The following is a 19,006-nucleotide window of genomic DNA, read 5'->3' as shown; positions in this document are numbered from 1 at the left end:
TAAAAATCAAGGAACACACTGAATGCCCGCCAAGAGAGGCACCCAAAATGATGAAAAGGGTGTTTTCCTTCAAATGAGACCCTTCAAATCATAGGTGAATGGGGATCCTCCCCAGTTCAAACACAGTTACAGAAAAGCTTTCCCCCTCCATTTCAATCCCTTTTCTCCCTGTAATGTCTCGTTTCTGGGGGCACTGGGGAGGGGCTGGGGGCACTTCCCTCTCCTCACTGGTCACCCCTGGGGCTGCTGCCCCTCGCACAGTGCTGAGCAGTTCCCTCCCAGTTCCCTGCCAGTTTCCCTCTTGCTGGCAAGCCCCGGCAGGGATGGGGAGAGCACTGGGCAGGAGCTGGGAGCACTGTTCCTTCCCAGGGCTCTTGATATCCCTCGCAGTGCTCCTTCCTGCTCACTCCCGCTGCTCCCACTCTCCCTCCCAGTTCCCTCCTGGCATTCCCTGTGCTCCCAGTTCCCTCCCAGTGTTCCCAGGATCTCTCCCAGTGCTGCCAGCAGCAAAGCCCTGGGGGCACAGCGTGCTCTGCTCTTGAAGAGGCGAGACTTGAGCTGTCAGGAGAGCAAACCCGGCTGGGAAAGCGTTCCCTGCACAGGAAGGTGTCTCCCCTCTCTGACCACAGAGGGAGCTCAGCCTCCGCTCTTGACTCCAAACCCTGGAAGCTCCGAGCCCGACTGCCCGAAATTGGCTCGGCCCCACTTTCCAGCACACTGCTCAGAGCTCACACGGCTGAGTGGGCAGTGCAGATTAAATCATGAACGCTCCTGGGCACGGCTTTAGCTCTGAACTACACACTGTCACACAGGAACAAAACCCTTAACGAGGATGGGTCCTCTTGCTGGCACAGGAAGAGAAGGAGAAATGTGACAGGAATATTCTTCATCATTCTGCCCAGGCTTTGTCAGACACTCCAGCTCTTGCACCTTTTGAGAAAAAACAAGTGGCTTCTAAGAAGTGACTTTTGTTGGGAAGGACGAAAGTTTGACAAGAAAGTCTCACAGATATGTATGTTTGGCTGAAAGATTTTTGAATGTAGAGTCTGAGAATTAAATAGAGATGGAAGCGAGTTTTGATATAGAGGAAATAAATTTCTGAGCCAATATTACTGAATAACTAAGAAGGCAAAGGGTAAGTTAGTTAGAAGGGGTTTTTATGGCTTAGAGTAAAGGATAAACCCACCTCAGACAAGAAGATGTTTTTACCGGGGAAAAAGATTCCACGGACCAACAAGACTGCTGATGCTGCAAGTAGAAAAAAGGTCTCTGAATTTTCCACTGTAAGGAAACTGAAAAACAGCTTCTAGCTTAAAATGTGCCTTACTAACTTGTAGTGATTGGAGAACAGTAAGATGAATATGGTAATTACAGTAGTTATGATAGCCTGTAGGCAAAAGTTAAGGTATAGATTGGTTCTGTATGAAGATGCTCAGCAAAGAAAAGTATATAATGCATTGTAATCAAAACCAAAGGATCCCCAGGCTTGTCTGCAACTGGAGTTGACAGCTGTAGGCACAGGCTCTGTCGCCCATGACCCTGGACTGCTGTAAGGTCTTGGATGGAATAAACTGCATTTTAAAGAGCTGCCTGGAGACCCACATCGCTTGTTTATGGCTCCCACAGATTTTTATGTCAGTGAGCAGGTTTTTATGGATTAATCTCACACTGGAAAGCAGTCTTCACACCCTACTGCTCCTTGCATCACCCAAAGAGTTTGGAGGCTGCTGCCTGGTGAGTACCTGAGTTGTATCTTCCTTGTCAATCTTATCAGCTACTTGTTCAATTGTAAAGGCATGAACAAAATGCAGGGAGCACTAGCCAGGGTCTCAGGAGTTGCATATCTATTTCAAAGAAAGGGGGAAAAGAGTGCTTGTCCCAAACCACAGAGTTTAAAAGTTCGTGTTATCTACATATGTTTTTCAAGGGAAAAGAGAGAGAGTAATATATCAATTACTGTGCCAGTGGTGCTCCAGCCTATTTCTGTTCTCTTCTTTCACTTGTAGCATGGCTAAGAATACTTAAAATGAAAAAGAAAAGAAAAAAAACCACGCAAAAAAAACCAAATGAAAGAAACACAGAATTTAAGCAGAATGGGAAGCAATCAGGCTGCAGGCATGTGGCACTCCAGTGCCTGAGTTCCAGTAGGAGAGCTCATCCCCTCTGCAGTTGCAAGCCAGATCCCAAAGAACTGAGCAACAGCTTTTAGCATTTTTAAAATTCAACTGTAAGAAAATCTGCTGGGGAGGGCCATGCTGCTGGCCCATTTGTGGCATTTCATCTCTCCAGCTCTCTCAGCTCAGCTCGGCTCTTTTCCTCACCTTGCTGGGTTTGGCTCATGCATTTCTTGAGGGTCTGGCCCTGCACTGATCAGAGAATGAACTGAGCATCAGACAAACAGCTTCTGGCACTGTGGCTCTATCCTAAATGGACCATTTCCCAAAGGAATCCCAGTGCCTTAATTTCAATGGCTTTTAAAAGATCCTGATTTAATGCCCTCCATTTCCAAACAAGGAGTGCACAACGCTCCTGCACTCCCTGCCAGGGTCATTCTTTGAGCCTTGGAGAAAGGCTTTAAAGCAGCACAGAGCTTGTTAAGCGCCAACAACTTCATAAAAAAAAAAAATCAAGTCAATGGCTTGGGCAGAGCCTGACTTTAAAACCTGAATTAAGGAGCGGTTGCATTGCCAATTGACAGGATTAGAAACGTTTGCTTAGCAGTTGTTGAGATGACAAAATAAGAAAGAGGATGGATGTTCTGGTTTGAAAGCAAAAGCAGTGAGAGACTCCAAGTCGGAAATAATGAATTTATTAGGACAAGGAAAAAAACAAAATACATGCAATAATACTAAAGAAAAAACCACTGTCAGAGTCGGAATACAACCTGACACCCTGCTACTTAGGGTGGTGGTGGCAGTCCAGATGAAATGGTCTTGTTGAAGTGGTGATCCCATAGAAAAGATCTGGTAGCTCTTTGTCCTCTGGAAACCAGTGGGCAAGGGCACCTTGTTCTGTCCCAAAGGCCAGATTACGTGCAGGTGGGGATGCTTAGCTCCTCGCCCCTACGTGGGGCATCTCACAATGGACTGATTTCATTCCATGAGTCTTGCAGTGGGTCCCTTAAAGAAATGGCTCCCAGAGGGAATTATCTCTGAGTCAAGGGCTAGGCATTGATGGGCCCATTGACTGGAGATAAGGAAAAACAATGCTTCTCCTGGTCTCAACAGCTCTTGAAGATGGGAACAGAACACACCTTTGTATTGTAACCTAGGACACCCTGCCTGCCCAAACTGCTGCACCACGCCCTCAGAGACATGCCACAAACCTGTTTGCCCGCTCCTGTTCTCTGCACTCCCTAGAGGCCTCTTTTAATCAACCTGCTACCCAGCGACTGAGAAAGCCCCACCCCAGTCCTGCATGACTCACAAATGCAAGGAACGCACCGACTGAGCGTTCCCACAATCAGCTACGCCGCCGCGACTGACAAAGCCCCACTCTGGTCCTGCGGTCCTGTGTGACTCACAGACGTAAGGAACGTCCTGTTCAATGTTCCCACAATCAACCGGTCAACAACAGAGGAAGCCCCACGCCGGTCCTGCAGTCCTGCGTGACTAACAAATGCAGGGAACGCCTACTCAGTGTTCCTAGAATCAGCCCATAGGTGGCAGAGGAAACCTCAGCACATTCCTGTGCTTCTGCGTGGCTGGCAAAGGCAAGGAATGCACCCAGTGAGTACACAATCAGCCTGTGGCGAAATAGGAAGCCTCACCCTGGTCCTGCGTGACTCACAAACGCAAGGAAGGCACCTACTGAGCGTTCCCACAATCAGCTACACAGCGACGAAGGAAGCCCCACCCCGGTCCTGCGTGACTCGCAAACGCAAGGAACGCCTGCTCAGCGTTCCCACAATCAGCCCATCGGCAACAGAGGAAGCCCCACCCACCCCAGTCCAGCCGTGTCCTTGGGAGGTGACACGGTCCAGACCTGGTCCTGTATGACTCACAGTCCCTTGGTACAGGTATTTTTGTGACACTTTGGCAGTGACCACTACTCTTGCAGTATTTTTAGACTATTTCACACCATTCTCTGAATTTTATTCCCTTCACATATCCCAGCCTTTCCCATGACTCTTTTAAACCAGTGTGGCCGCCCCGATGGTGACTCAGGGCAGCTCTTTTAATGTTAACAGACAGAGAAGACCAGGTGGTGCAGCTTCTTTATTCTGTTTATTTTATTCTCTCGAGCTTATTCCAGCTCTGGGCTGGGTTATGGTGCTGGCAGTAGCAGGTATGACCATCCTTCTCCGAAGCTGAGAGAGAGAGAGAGCCAGCAGCTGAGAGACCCTTCTTCACAGTCAGGTGCCTGATGCCAAAAGCGGGATCCCTCCTCATCACTTCTCAGCTGAACTTCTTCTTCCTCTTCCGTGGAAAGTGCAACAGTGTCACCTTCAGGCCAGTTTGTAATAATTTCCAAAATCCCAGGGTAATTTGGATTTCCTGTCTGAGCTTGTTGGGTCATGAGGGCAAGGCACTCACTGCAGGCAGCATCGGTGTCAGGATGGATTGCAGAGACTTTTCCTTTGCAGCCCCAGCCCAGCGTTGGCACTGGGGATGAAGAGGCACTGAGGTGCCCCTGAGAGGAAGTGCAAGGCACAGGGTGCAGCTGAGGAAGGACAGCGCTGTGCTGGGCTCAGAGGTGAAGCTGGCACTGCCCAGCGTGGAGAAGGTCCTTTGTGCAGCCCCTGTTACAGGGGAGCTTGGGCCTTGCTGCAGACATACGGCCGCTCATTGGAGCAGAACTCACTCCTGAATCTTTTCCCGTCAGCCAGGTACACACACTGGGAATTGCCGAGGACAGGAAACCTGCAGGGAGAAGCAGAGGCAGCGCTGGCTGCCCGGGGAAGCCCTTGTGCCCCTGTGCCCCCAGGCCCTGCCCGGCTCCCCGGCACTCACCGGGAGCTGTAGCTGCTGCCGTCCCCCCAGTGCAGGCGCTCGCCCCGTCTGCGCAGCCCGAGCCAGAAATCGCCGTTCCCGCGGAGACGGAAGAGCAAATCCTGCCCAGGAGAGAGGAGTGGGAGCTGCCCCGGCCCCTCGTGGAGACACGTGCCCGGGGCTCCCCTCGCACGCCGGGGCTCCTTCCCTGCAAGGCCCCGGCCCAGGGCTGGAGCCCCGGTCCCACGAGCACCGAGCCCGGCCCAGGAGCGCCCCCAGGCTGCCCTCAGCCACCCCACAGCGCCCGCAGCCCCTCACTCACCATGGCCTCCTCATCCTTGGCAATGGCCAGGGAGGCATTGAGCTCGGAGCACCGTTCCTGACCCTGCTCCCACGTGCTGTATTCCCGTGAGAAGTAGTAGCAGACCCCATTGGACCCGACCCAGCCATGGGGACAGCCCAGAACACACTGTGGGGTTGCAGGTGTGACTGGAACCTGTAGTGCTGCAGGAGGAAGAGGAGAAGCTCTGAGGATTCCCCTGTGCAGGGAGCAGGGAGCCCGCTCTGCCCCGAGGGGCTGGGCCCAGGCTGCTGCCCCTCCCTTACCTGACTGCACAGCCACGGCTGCCCCCAAAGCCAGCACCAGCACCAGGAGCAGCAGAATCAGCACCGCCGTGCCCACAGGATGGCACCTGAACAGTTCACCTGGAGCAGGAAAGAGCTGCTGGCTGCCAGAAGCAGAGCCGGCCCTGCAATCTGCTCAGCCCATGGCCAGGGAGCAAAGCAGGGAGCTCTGAGGCAGTGTGGCCCTCCCTCAGCTGGCAGCCAGAGAGCCAAGAGCCTGGCCACAGGCAGGGACACAGCTGTGGGCACAGGCAGGGACACAGCTGTGGGCACAGGCTGCAGCAGGAGAACTGCACAGCCTTGGGGGCAGCTGGGGCTCTTGCTTCCAGCCACTGATGGGGCTCAGCAGAGCACGAGGCCTCTTCCAGACATTGGGAAACAGCCACACACCTGCCAGCCCTGCCTTTGGGAGAGGACACTGTCCCCACCCTAGAGGCCACAGGGTTGGCCCTGCACTCACCCAGGAATCTTCGGAGGTTCCTTTTGTGTTCATTGCTGGTTGCAGATCCTGTCTTCAGGGGCTCATTCCCAACCCCAAGAATGGAGCAGAATTCACTCTCGTTTAGCTCACAGCCAGAGTCTCTCTGGCTGGAACAAATAGCATCTTCCTTCGGACACATCACGAGTGTTGGCAAAGCCTTTAGGAGCTCGGCCTCGGGAACAGCTTTACAGACACGCTGATGGCACCCTGAAAGGGGCAGGATGAGAGGTCGCTGCTGGTGCCGGCCGTGCAGGGGCTCAGGAGGGCGGTGGCAGCTGTGGGTGCGCTGTCGCCGCTGCCCAGAGGTGCGGCAGCAGGTGCGGAGACAAGCGCAGCCTCCGGGAGCTGTGCGGTGGCCGCAGCCGCGGCCCCTGTGGCTCTGCAGCCGCTGCAGCCCAGCTCCGTGGCGGGCCGGGCGCTGAGAGCGCCTGCGAGCTGCCGGCTGCTGCTGGCCCGGGGCAGCTGCGGCTCGGAGTCCGCCTGCCGAGGGGCAAGAAGCAGCAGCCCCGGGCTGCTCACCATTGTGCCCCGCACGATTCCCTTCCCCAGCCCCTCGGAGCCCGGGCACACCGAGCGCCGGTACGGCCGCTGCGGCTCCCTGCCTGGGCACACGGAGCGGCTGCCGGCACATAGGGCAGCGCCGAGAAGCCTCAGCCCCGGAGCGGGCAGGATGCGCCGCTTGGTGCCCGCACTCGGCGCCTGCAGCGCTTTGGGCTCTGAGGCACTGGGTTCAAGTTCATGCCGTGCCAGCCCCGAGCCGGGCACGGACACCTCCCGCCCGAGCAGCGGCCCCCAGCCCGGTGCCGCACGGGCGGGAAGGGTCCCGAGCACGGAGCAGCCGCCTCCGTCCTAGCGAGAGCAGCCGCGATGAGCCATCGCTGCCGCGGCACCGGCTCCATGCCGGCCATCCGGGCAAGGAGGAGAGCGCGGGCAGCCGCGCCCTCGGCGATCCCAGCGCAGGGGAACACGGAAGAAGCCGGCACCAGGAACTCGCCAGAATCCTCCCGGCCCTCACCGCGGACCCCTCCGCCCGCAGCGAGCCCCGAGCGTGGCAGCATCGACTGCGGTCCCACCTGGGCTGGAGCCGCCTCCGAGCTCCGCCGCCGTCCCGCCGGGCTCCGGGTGCCGCCGCCGCCGCTGCAGAATGACCCGAACGCGCCGCCGCTTCTCCGATCCCGACAAGACACAGCAGGCACGGCGGCTGCGCCGGCACTTGAAGGCCGATGGAGGTGTGGGAGGGATTCTGGGCGTTTTCATCCATCGGCCTGCGGAAACGCAGCCGATCGCGCGAGCAGTGGGAGGAGAGAGCGGTGAGGTGAGGCCAGGTGTTTGCGCCACTCCCACGAATTCCGCGTCCGACGCTTCTGTCCCGAAGAAACCTTGCGATGACAGAAATTACTTCGCTGAAGAGGACGGCGAAGGAAGGAACGCGCCGAAGACGCTGCTGAAGAAGCGCAGCCCCAAGGGAGGAGTTTCTGGCACTCTCAAGAGTGAATCACCGCCAAGATTCTTGGGGTGTGCTGGGCCAGGCTAGGTGCCCGGGGCCAGCAAAAGCGCTCTGTGCCTCTGCTCCTGCCCCTGGGCAGGCAACAGAACACAGGAGGAAAGGCTCGAGGATCGGCAAAGGCCAGGCAGAGATCACTCACCGGTCACCGGTATAAAGGGACACGACCGGGGGGAATACTTTGAATTTATTGTGACACAAATCATGGCAAGAGAACGAGCGGTAAAGCAGCAGAGTTCAGCCTCGGAAGCAGGACTGTGCCCTCGGTCCCCGGCAGCCGCAGCAGGGGGATAAAGGATCCCCGGGCCGGGCAGCGGCTCTGCCCCAGCACGGGGATGTGTCCGGAGCCCCCGCTCCGGGCCGGGCTCGCAGGGCCGAGCGCGGAGCAGGCGCTGAGCTGCTCCTGGAGCTTCCAGCGCTGCTGGATCCAGCGGGCGCGGCACAGGCAGTGCCGGGGGCATCGCTCGGTGCCTGGCGGCGTTTGCCGTCCCCAGGGAGAAACTGAGCCCGGCCCGCAGCGCCAGCTCATCCTCACCCTTCTATTACAGTTGCTGCATGGATTAAACCAAGGGGAAACTCCCTCTTGCCGCCAGTTCAAAGCCTTGAATGAAGAGGTGAACGGAGGTTCCCTCTCAATTTAGATCCCGAAATGATGCATAAGGAGGGTCTCCCCTCAGTTTAATCTGGAATAAAATCTGAATGAAGGGGGTGTTTTCCTCAATTTAGCCTCCTAAAACGAGTGGAAATACGATTTCCCACTTCAATTTCCCTCAACAAAGAGTATTCTGGGGGCTTTAGGACACCTTGAATCTGTGAAGGTCCCATCAAATGGAAGGTCCCCCTCGATGGAACTCTTACAGTTCAAGAGGTTCCTCTCAAGGGAAGCCCTTTCAGACCAGGGACAGCCGTGTTTGCTCTCAGTTTGAACCTGAAGATGATGAAAATGGGGCTCTTTCCCTCAATTGAAAAGTACAATAAAGATATTCTCCTTCCATTTAAACATAAAAATCAAGGAACACACTGAATGCCCGCCAAGAGAGGCACCCAAAATGATGAAAAGGGTGTTTTCCTTCAAATGAGACCCTTCAAATCATAGGTGAATGGGGATCCTCCCCAGTTCAAACACAGTTACAGAAAAGCTTTCCCCCTCCATTTCAATCCCTTTTCTCCCTGTAATGTCTCGTTTCTGGGGGCACTGGGGAGGGGCTGGGGGCACTTCCCTCTCCTCACTGGTCACCCCTGGGGCTGCTGCCCCTTGCACAGTGCTGAGGAGTTCCCTCCCAGTTCCCTGCCAGTTTCCCTCTTGCTGGCAAGCCCCGGCAGGGATGGGGAGAGCACTGGGCAGGAGCTGGGAGCACTGTTCCTTCCCAGGGCTCTTGATATCCCTCGCAGTGCTCCTTCCTGCTCACTCCCGCTGCTCCCACTCTCCCTCCCAGTTCCCTCCTGGCATTCCCTGTGCTCCCAGTTCCCTCCCAGTGTTCCCAGGATCTCTCCCAGTGCTGCCAGCAGCAAAGCCCTGGGGGCACAGCGTGCTCTGCTCTTGAAGAGGCGAGACTTGAGCTGTCAGGAGAGCAAACCCGGCTGGGAAAGCGTTCCCTGCACAGGAAGGTGTCTCCCCTCTCTGACCACAGAGGGAGCTCAGCCTCCGCTCTTGACTCCAAACCCTGGAAGCTCCGAGCCCGACTGCCCGAAATTGGCTCGGCCCCACTTTCCAGCACACTGCTCAGAGCTCACACGGCTGAGTGGGCAGTGCAGATTAAATCATGAACGCTCCTGGGCACGGCTTTAGCTCTGAACTACACACTGTCACACAGGAACAAAACCCTTAACGAGGATGGGTCCTCTTGCTGGCACAGGAAGAGAAGGAGAAATGTGACAGGAATATTCTTCATCATTCTGCCCAGGCTTTGTCAGACACTCCAGCTCTTGCACCTTTTGAGAAAAAACAAGTGGCTTCTAAGAAGTGACTTTTGTTGGGAAGGACGAAAGTTTGACAAGAAAGTCTCACAGATATGTATGTTTGGCTGAAAGATTTTTGAATGTAGAGTCTGAGAATTAAATAGAGATGGAAGCGAGTTTTGATATAGAGGAAATAAATTTCTGAGCCAATATTACTGAATAACTAAGAAGGCAAAGGGTAAGTTAGTTAGAAGGGGTTTTTATGGCTTAGAGTAAAGGATAAACCCACCTCAGACAAGAAGATGTTTTTACCGGGGAAAAAGATTCCACGGACCAACAAGACTGCTGATGCTGCAAGTAGAAAAAAGGTCTCTGAATTTTCCACTGTAAGGAAACTGAAAAACAGCTTCTAGCTTAAAATGTGCCTTACTAACTTGTAGTGATTGGAGAACAGTAAGATGAATATGGTAATTACAGTAGTTATGATAGCCTGTAGGCAAAAGTTAAGGTATAGATTGGTTCTGTATGAAGATGCTCAGCAAAGAAAAGTATATAATGCATTGTAATCAAAACCAAAGGATCCCCAGGCTTGTCTGCAACTGGAGTTGACAGCTGTAGGCACAGGCTCTGTCGCCCATGACCCTGGACTGCTGTAAGGTCTTGGATGGAATAAACTGCATTTTAAAGAGCTGCCTGGAGACCCACATCGCTTGTTTATGGCTCCCACAGATTTTTATGTCAGTGAGCAGGTTTTTATGGATTAATCTCACACTGGAAAGCAGTCTTCACACCCTACTGCTCCTTGCATCACCCAAAGAGTTTGGAGGCTGCTGCCTGGTGAGTACCTGAGTTGTATCTTCCTTGTCAATCTTATCAGCTACTTGTTCAATTGTAAAGGCATGAACAAAATGCAGGGAGCACTAGCCAGGGTCTCAGGAGTTGCATATCTATTTCAAAGAAAGGGGGAAAAGAGTGCTTGTCCCAAACCACAGAGTTTAAAAGTTCGTGTTATCTACATATGTTTTTCAAGGGAAAAGAGAGAGAGTAATATATCAATTACTGTGCCAGTGGTGCTCCAGCCTATTTCTGTTCTCTTCTTTCACTTGTAGCATGGCTAAGAATACTTAAAATGAAAAAGAAAAGAAAAAAAACCACGCAAAAAAAACCAAATGAAAGAAACACAGAATTTAAGCAGAATGGGAAGCAATCAGGCTGCAGGCATGTGGCACTCCAGTGCCTGAGTTCCAGTAGGAGAGCTCATCCCCTCTGCAGTTGCAAGCCAGATCCCAAAGAACTGAGCAACAGCTTTTAGCATTTTTAAAATTCAACTGTAAGAAAATCTGCTGGGGAGGGCCATGCTGCTGGCCCATTTGTGGCATTTCATCTCTCCAGCTCTCTCAGCTCAGCTCGGCTCTTTTCCTCACCTTGCTGGGTTTGGCTCATGCATTTCTTGAGGGTCTGGCCCTGCACTGATCAGAGAATGAACTGAGCATCAGACAAACAGCTTCTGGCACTGTGGCTCTATCCTAAATGGACCATTTCCCAAAGGAATCCCAGTGCCTTAATTTCAATGGCTTTTAAAAGATCCTGATTTAATGCCCTCCATTTCCAAACAAGGAGTGCACAACGCTCCTGCACTCCCTGCCAGGGTCATTCTTTGAGCCTTGGAGAAAGGCTTTAAAGCAGCACAGAGCTTGTTAAGCGCCAACAACTTCATAAAAAAAAAAAATCAAGTCAATGGCTTGGGCAGAGCCTGACTTTAAAACCTGAATTAAGGAGCGGTTGCATTGCCAATTGACAGGATTAGAAACGTTTGCTTAGCAGTTGTTGAGATGACAAAATAAGAAAGAGGATGGATGTTCTGGTTTGAAAGCAAAAGCAGTGAGAGACTCCAAGTCGGAAATAATGAATTTATTAGGACAAGGAAAAAAACAAAATACATGCAATAATACTAAAGAAAAAACCACTGTCAGAGTCGGAATACAACCTGACACCCTGCTACTTAGGGTGGTGGTGGCAGTCCAGATGAAATGGTCTTGTTGAAGTGGTGATCCCATAGAAAAGATCTGGTAGCTCTTTGTCCTCTGGAAACCAGTGGGCAAGGGCACCTTGTTCTGTCCCAAAGGCCAGATTATGTGCAGGTGGGGATGCTTAGCTCCTCGCCCCTACGTGGGGCATCTCACAATGGACTGATTTCATTTCATGAGTCTTGCAGTGGGTCCCTTAAAGAAATGGCTCCCAGAGGGAATTATCTCTGAGTCAAGGGCTAGGCATTGATGGGCCCATTGACTGGAGATAAGGAAAAACAATGCTTCTCCTGGTCTCAACAGCTCTTGAAGATGGGAACAGAACACACCTTTGTATTGTAACCTAGGACACCCTGCCTGCCCAAACTGCTGCACCACGCCCTCAGAGACATGCCACAAACCTGTTTGCCCGCTCCTGTTCTCTGCACTCCCTAGAGGCCTCTTTTAATCAACCTGCTACCCAGCGACTGAGAAAGCCCCACCCCAGTCCTGCATGACTCACAAATGCAAGGAACGCACCGACTGAGCGTTCCCACAATCAGCTACGCCGCCGCGACTGACAAAGCCCCACTCTGGTCCTGCGGTCCTGTGTGACTCACAGACGTAAGGAACGTCCTGTTCAATGTTCCCACAATCAACCGGTCAACAACAGAGGAAGCCCCACGCCGGTCCTGCAGTCCTGCGTGACTAACAAATGCAGGGAACGCCTACTCAGTGTTCCTAGAATCAGCCCATAGGTGGCAGAGGAAACCTCAGCACATTCCTGTGCTTCTGCGTGGCTGGCAAAGGCAAGGAATGCACCCAGTGAGTACACAATCAGCCTGTGGCGAAATAGGAAGCCTCACCCTGGTCCTGCGTGACTCACAAACGCAAGGAAGGCACCTACTGAGCGTTCCCACAATCAGCTACACAGCGACGAAGGAAGCCCCACCCCGGTCCTGCGTGACTCGCAAACGCAAGGAACGCCTGCTCAGCGTTCCCACAATCAGCCCATCGGCAACAGAGGAAGCCCCACCCACCCCAGTCCAGCCGTGTCCTTGGGAGGTGACACGGTCCAGACCTGGTCCTGTATGACTCACAGTCCCTTGGTACAGGTATTTTTGTGACACTTTGGCAGTGACCACTACTCTTGCAGTATTTTTAGACTATTTCACACCATTCTCTGAATTTTATTCCCTTCACATATCCCAGCCTTTCCCATGACTCTTTTAAACCAGTGTGGCCGCCCCGATGGTGACTCAGGGCAGCTCTTTTAATGTTAACAGACAGAGAAGACCAGGTGGTGCAGCTTCTTTATTCTGTTTATTTTATTCTCTCGAGCTTATTCCAGCTCTGGGCTGGGTTATGGTGCTGGCAGTAGCAGGTATGACCATCCTTCTCCGAAGCTGAGAGAGAGAGAGAGCCAGCAGCTGAGAGACCCTTCTTCACAGTCAGGTGCCTGATGCCAAAAGCGGGATCCCTCCTCATCACTTCTCAGCTGAACTTCTTCTTCCTCTTCCGTGGAAAGTGCAACAGTGTCACCTTCAGGCCAGTTTGTAATAATTTCCAAAATCCCAGGGTAATTTGGATTTCCTGTCTGAGCTTGTTGGGTCATGAGGGCAAGGCACTCACTGCAGGCAGCATCGGTGTCAGGATGGATTGCAGAGACTTTTCCTTTGCAGCCCCAGCCCAGCGTTGGCACTGGGGATGAAGAGGCACTGAGGTGACCCTGAGAGGAAATGCAAGGCACAGGGTGCAGCTGAGGAAGGACAGCGCTGTGCTGGGCTCAGAGGTGAAGCTGGCACTGCCCAGCGTGGAGAAGGTCCTTTGTGCAGCCCCTGTTACAGGGGAGCTTGGGCCTTGCTGCAGACATACGGCCGCTCATTGGAGCAGAACTCACTCCTGAATCTTTTCCCGTCAGCCAGGTACACACACTGGGAATTGCCGAGGACAGGAAACCTGCAGGGAGAAGCAGAGGCAGCGCTGGCTGCCCGGGGAAGCCCTTGTGCCCCTGTGCCCCCAGGCCCTGCCCGGCTCCCCGGCACTCACCGGGAGCTGTAGCTGCTGCCGTCCCCCCAGTGCAGGCGCTCGCCCCGTCTGCGCAGCCCGAGCCAGAAATCGCCGTTCCCGCGGAGACGGAAGAGCAAATCCTGCCCAGGAGAGAGGAGTGGGAGCTGCCCCGGCCCCTCGTGGAGACACGTGCCCGGGGCTCCCCTCGCACGCCGGGGCTCCTTCCCTGCAAGGCCCCGGCCCAGGGCTGGAGCCCCGGCCCTGCGAGCACCGAGCCCGGCCCAGGAGCGCCCCCAGGCTGCCCTCAGCCACCCCACAGCGCCCGCAGCCCCTCACTCACCATGGCCTCCTCATCCTTGGCAATGGCCAGGGAGGCATTGAGCTCGGAGCACCGTTCCTGACCCTGCTCCCACGTGCTGTATTCCCGTGAGAAGTAGTAGCAGACCCCATTGGACCCGACCCAGCCATGGGGACAGCCCAGAACACACTGTGGGGTTGCAGGTGTGACTGGAACCTGTAGTGCTGCAGGAGGAAGAGGAGAAGCTCTGAGGATTCCCCTGTGCAGGGAGCAGGGAGCCCGCTCTGCCCCGAGGGGCTGGGCCCAGGCTGCTGCCCCTCCCTTACCTGACTGCACAGCCACGGCTGCCCCCAAAGCCAGCACCAGCACCAGGAGCAGCAGAATCAGCACCGCCGTGCCCACAGGATGGCACCTGAACAGTTCACCTGGAGCAGGAAAGAGCTGCTGGCTGCCAGAAGCAGAGCCGGCCCTGCAATCTGCTCAGCCCATGGCCAGGGAGCAAAGCAGGGAGCTCTGAGGCAGTGTGGCCCTCCCTCAGCTGGCAGCCAGAGAGCCAAGAGCCTGGCCACAGGCAGGGACACAGCTGTGGGCACAGGCAGGGACACAGCTGTGGGCACAGGCTGCAGCAGGAGAACTGCACAGCCTTGGGGGCAGCTGGGGCTCTTGCTTCCAGCCACTGATGGGGCTCAGCAGAGCACGAGGCCTCTTCCAGACATTGGGAAACAGCCACACACCTGCCAGCCCTGCCTTTGGGAGGGGACACTGTCCCCACCCTAGAGGCCACAGGGTTGGCCCTGCACTCACCCAGGAATCTTCGGAGGTTCCTTTTGTGTTCATTGCTGGTTGCAGATCCTGTCTTCAGGGGCTCATTCCCAACCCCAAGAATGGAGCAGAATTCACTCTCGTTTAGCTCACAGCCAGAGTCTCTCTGGCTGGAACAAATAGCATCTTCCTTCGGACACATCACGAGTGTTGGCAAAGCCTTTAGGAGCTCGGCCTCGGGAACAGCTTTACAGACACGCTGATGGCACCCTGAAAGGGGCAGGATGAGAGGTCGCTGCTGGTGCCGGCCGTGCAGGGGCTCAGGAGGGCGGTGGCAGCTGTGGCTGCGCTGTCGCCGCTGCCCAGAGGTGCGGCAGCAGGTGCGGAGACAAGCGCAGCCTCCGGGAGCTGTGCGGTGGCCGCAGCCGCGGCCCCTGTGGCTCTGCAGCCGCTGCAGCCCAGCTCCGTGGTGGGCCGGGCGCTGAGAGCGCCTGCGAGCTGCCGGCTGCTGCTGGCCCGGGGCAGCTGCGGCTCGGAGTCCGCCTGCCGAGGGGCAAGAAGCAGCAGCCCCGGGCTGCTCACCATTGTGCCCCGCACGATTCCCTTCCCCAGCCCCTCGGAGCCCGGGCACACCGAGCGCCGGTACGGCCGCTGCGGCTCCCTGCCTGGGCACACGGAGCGGCTGCCGGCACATAGGGCAGCGCCGAGAAGCCTCAGCCCCGGAGCGGGCAGGATGCGCCGCTTGGTGCCCGCACTCGGCGCCTGCAGCGCTTTGGGCTCTGAGGCACTGGGTTCAAGTTCATGCCGTGCCAGCCCCGAGCCGGGCACGGACACCTCCCACCCGAGCAGCGGCCCCCAGCCCGGTGCCGCACGGGCGGGAAGGGTCCCGAGCACGGAGCAGCCGCCTCCGTCCTAGCGAGAGCAGCCGCGATGAGCCATCGCTGCCGCGGCACCGGCTCCATGCCGGCCATCCGGGCAAGGAGGAGAGCGCGGGCAGCCGCGCCCTCGGCGATCCCAGCGCAGGGGAACACGGAAGAAGCCGGCACCAGGAACTCGCCAGAATCCTCCCGGCCCTCACCGCGGACCCCCTCCGCCCGCAGCGAGCCCCGAGCGTGGCAGCATCGACTGCGGTCCCACCTGGGCTGGAGCCGCCTCCGAGCTCCGCCGCCGTCCCGCCGGGCTCCGGGTGCCGCCGCCGCCGCTGCAGAATGACCCGAACGCGCCGCCGCTTCTCCGATCCCGACAAGACACAGCAGGCACGGCGGCTGCGCCGGCACTTGAAGGCCGATGGAGGTGTGGGAGGGATTCTGGGCGTTTTCATCCATCGGCCTGCGAAACGCAGCCGATCGCGCGAGCAGTGGGAGGAGAGAGCGGTGAGGTGAGGCCAGGTGTTTGCGCCACTCCCACGAATTCCGCGTCCGACGCTTCTGTCCCGAAGAAACCTTGCGATGACAGAAATTACTTCGCTGAAGAGGACGGCGAAGGAAGGAACGCGCCGAAGACGCTGCTGAAGAAGCGCAGCCCCAAGGGAGGAGTTTCTGGGACTCTCAAGAGTGAATCACCGCCAAGATTCTTGGGGTGTGCTGGGCCAGGCCAGGTGCCCGGGGCCAGCAAAAGCGCTCTGTGCCTCTGCTCCTGCCCCTGGGCAGGCAACAGAACACAGGAGGAAAGGCTCGAGGATCGGCAAAGGCCAGGCAGAGATCACTCACCGGTCACCGGTATAAAGGGACACGACCGGGGGGAATACTTTGAATTTATTGTGACACAAATCATGGCAAGAGAACGAGCGGTAAAGCAGCAGAGTTCAGCCTCGGAAGCAGGACTGTGCCCTCGGTCCCCGGCAGCCGCAGCAGGGGGATAAAGGATCCCCGGGCCGGGCAGCGGCTCTGCCCCAGCGCGGGGATGTGTCCGGAGCCTCCCGCTCCGTGCCGAGCTCGCAGGGCCGAGCGCGGAGCAGGCGCTGAGCTGCTCCTGGAGCTTCCAGCGCTGCTGGATCCAGCGGGCGCGGCACAGGCAGTGCCGGGGGCATCACTCGGTGCCTGGCGGCGTTTGCCGTCCCCAGGGAGAAACTGAGCCCGGCCCGCAGCGCCAGCTCATCCTCACCCTTCTATTACAGTTGCTGCATGGATTAAACCAAGGGGAAACTCCCTCTTGCCGCCAGTTCAAAGCCTTGAATGAAGAGGTGAACGGAGGTTCCCTCTCAATTTAGATCCCGAAATGATGCATAAGGAGGGTCTCCCCTCAGTTTAATCTGGAATAAAATCTGAATGAAGGGGGTGTTTTCCTCAATTTAGCCTCCTAAAAGGAGTGGAAATACGATTTCCCACTTCAATTTCCCTCAACAAAGAGTATTCTGGGGGCTTTAGGACACCTTGAATCTGTGAAGGTCCCATCAAATGGAAGGTCCCCCTCGATGGAACTCTTACAGTTCAAGAGGTTCCTCTCAAGGGAAACCCTTTCAGACCAGGGACAGCCGTGTTTGCTCTCAGTTTGAACCTGAAGATGATGAAAATGGGGCTCTTTCCCTCAATTGAAAAGTACAATAAAGATATTCTCCTTCCATTTAAACATAAAAATCAAGGAACACACTGAATGCCCGCCAAGAGAGGCACCCAAAATGATGAAAAGGGTGTTTTCCTTCAAATGAGACCCTTCAAATCATAGGTGAATGGGGATCCTCCCCAGTTCAAACACAGTTACAGAAAAGCTTTCCCCCTCCATTTCAATCCCTTTTCTCCCTGTAATGTCTCGTTTCTGGGGGCACTGGGGAGGGGCTGGGGGCACTTCCCTCTCCTCACTGGTCACCCCTGGGGCTGCTGCCCCTCGCACAGTGCTGAGCAGTTCCCTCCCAGTTCCCTGCCAGTTTCCCTCTTGCTGGCAAGCCCCGGCAGGGATGGGGAGAGCACTGGGCAGGAGCTGGGAGCACTGTTCCTTCCCAGGGCTCTTGATATCCCTCGCAGTGCTCCTTCCTGCTCACTCCCGCTGCTCCCACTCTCCCTCCCAGTTCCCTCCTGGCATTCCCTGTGCTCCCAGTTCCCTCCCAGTGTTCCCAGGATCTCTCCCAGTGCTGCCAGCAGCAAAGCCCTGGGGGCACAGCGTGCTCTGCTCTTGAAGAGGCGAGACTTGAGCTGTCAGGAGAGCAAACCCGGCTGGGAAAGCGTTCCCTGCACAGGAAGGTGTCTCCCCTCTCTGACCACAGAGGGAGCTCAGCCTCCGCTCTTGACTCCAAACCCTGGAAGCTCCGAGCCCGACTGCCCGAAATTGGCTCGGCCCCACTTTCCAGCACACTGCTCAGAGCTCACACGGCTGAGTGGGCAGTGCAGATTAAATCATGAACGCTCCTGGGCACGGCTTTAGCTCTGAACTACACACTGTCACACAGGAACAAAACCCTTAACGAGGATGGGTCCTCTTGCTGGCACAGGAAGAGAAGGAGAAATGTGACAGGAATATTCTTCATCATTCTGCCCAGGCTTTGTCAGACACTCCAGCTCTTGCACCTTTGAGAAAAAACAAGTGGCTTCTAAGAAGTGACTTTTGTTGGGAAGGACGAAAGTTTGACAAGAAAGTCTCACAGATATGTATGTTTGGCTGAAAGATTTTTGAATGTAGAGTCTGAGAATTAAATAGAGATGGAAGCGAGTTTTGATATAGAGGAAATAAATTTCTGAGCCAATATTACTGAATAACTAAGAAGGCAAAGGGTAAGTTAGTTAGAAGGGGTTTTTATGGCTTAGAGTAAAGGATAAACCCACCTCAGACAAGAAGATGTTTTTTACCGGGGAAAAAGATTCCACGGACCAACAAGACTGCTGATGCTGCAAGTAGAAAAAAGGTCTCTGAATTTTCCACTGTAAGGAAACTGAAAAACAGCTTCTAGCTTAAAATGTGCCTTACTAACTTGTAGTGATTGGAGAACAGTAAGATGAATATGGTAATTACAGTAGTTATGATAGCCTGTAGGCAAAAGTTAAGGTATAGATTGGTTCTGTATGAAGATGCTCAGCAAAGAAAAGTATATAATGCATTGTAATCAAAACCAAAGGATCCCAGGCTTGTCTGCAACTGGAGTTGACAGCTGTAGGCACAGGCTCTGTCGCCCATGACCCTGGACTGCTGTAAGGTCTTGGATGGAATAAACTGCATTTTAAAGAGCTGCCTGGAGACCCACATCGCTTGTTTATGGCTCCCACAGATTTTTATGTCAGTGAGCAGGTTTTTATGGATTAATCTCACACTGGAAAGCAGTCTTCACACCCTACTGCTCCTTGCATCACCCAAAGAGTTTGGAGGCTGCTGCCTGGTGAGTACCTGAGTTGTATCTTCCTTGTCAATCTTATCAGCTACTTGTTCAATTGTAAAGGCATGAACAAATGCAGGGAGCACTAGCCAGGGTCTCAGGAGTTGCATATCTATTTCAAAGAAAGGGGGGAAAAGAGTGCTTGTCCCAAACCACAGAGTTTAAAAGTTCGTGTTATCTACATATGTTTT

The 19,006-nt window shown here is 55.1% G+C and overlaps 2 protein-coding genes across 2 annotated transcripts; both read right to left on the bottom strand.

Moving 5' to 3' along the window:
- Positions 1–4,407: 4,407 nt before the first annotated feature.
- LOC131086414 (C-type lectin domain family 2 member H-like) lies at positions 4,408–7,390 on the bottom strand. Its single transcript, XM_058029421.1, has 6 exons — positions 7,110–7,390; positions 6,016–6,243; positions 5,538–5,636; positions 5,254–5,435; positions 4,953–5,053; positions 4,408–4,862 (listed from the first exon to the last, which is right to left on the bottom strand). The coding sequence occupies exons 1-6, from the start codon at positions 7,291–7,293 to the stop codon at positions 4,745–4,747; spliced, it is 912 nt and encodes a 303-aa protein (XP_057885404.1). The 5' UTR covers positions 7,294–7,390; the 3' UTR covers positions 4,408–4,744.
- Positions 7,391–12,949: 5,559 nt separating this feature from the next.
- Positions 12,950–15,836, bottom strand: LOC131086304 (C-type lectin domain family 2 member H-like). Its single transcript, XM_058029252.1, has 6 exons — positions 15,653–15,836; positions 14,558–14,785; positions 14,080–14,178; positions 13,796–13,977; positions 13,495–13,595; positions 12,950–13,404 (listed from the first exon to the last, which is right to left on the bottom strand). The coding sequence occupies exons 1-6, from the start codon at positions 15,834–15,836 to the stop codon at positions 13,287–13,289; spliced, it is 912 nt and encodes a 303-aa protein (XP_057885235.1). The 3' UTR covers positions 12,950–13,286.
- Positions 15,837–19,006: the final 3,170 nt, after the last annotated feature.

The sequence above is a fragment of the Melospiza georgiana genome, chromosome 8 (genome assembly GCF_028018845.1).
Source record: "Melospiza georgiana isolate bMelGeo1 chromosome 8, bMelGeo1.pri, whole genome shotgun sequence".
Lineage (NCBI taxonomy): Eukaryota > Metazoa > Chordata > Aves > Passeriformes > Passerellidae > Melospiza > Melospiza georgiana.
Note: the sequence above shows the minus strand (reverse complement) of the source record. Positions and strands in the feature narration are given on the sequence as shown.

What these genes read in the sequence shown, in the direction of transcription:
- LOC131086414 (XM_058029421.1), bottom strand. Translation starts at nt 7,293, where the DNA reads ATGAAAACGCCCAGAATCCCTCCCACACCTCCATCGGCCTTCAAGTGC. An exon ending in CGGAGGCGGCTCCAGCCCAG is followed by an intron (nt 6,244 to 7,109) that starts GTGGGACCGCAG and finishes TGCCCCTTTCAG; the next exon opens with GGTGCCATCAGCGTGTCTGT. An exon ending in CCAAGGATGAGGAGGCCATG is followed by an intron (nt 5,054 to 5,253) that starts GTGAGTGAGGGG and finishes TCTCCTGGGCAG; the next exon opens with GATTTGCTCTTCCGTCTCCG.
- LOC131086304 (XM_058029252.1), bottom strand. Translation starts at nt 15,836, where the DNA reads ATGAAAACGCCCAGAATCCCTCCCACACCTCCATCGGCCTTCAAGTGC. An exon ending in CCAAGGATGAGGAGGCCATG is followed by an intron (nt 13,596 to 13,795) that starts GTGAGTGAGGGG and finishes TCTCCTGGGCAG; the next exon opens with GATTTGCTCTTCCGTCTCCG. An exon ending in GGCAGCAGCTACAGCTCCCG is followed by an intron (nt 13,405 to 13,494) that starts GTGAGTGCCGGG and finishes TTCTCCCTGCAG; the next exon opens with GTTTCCTGTCCTCGGCAATT.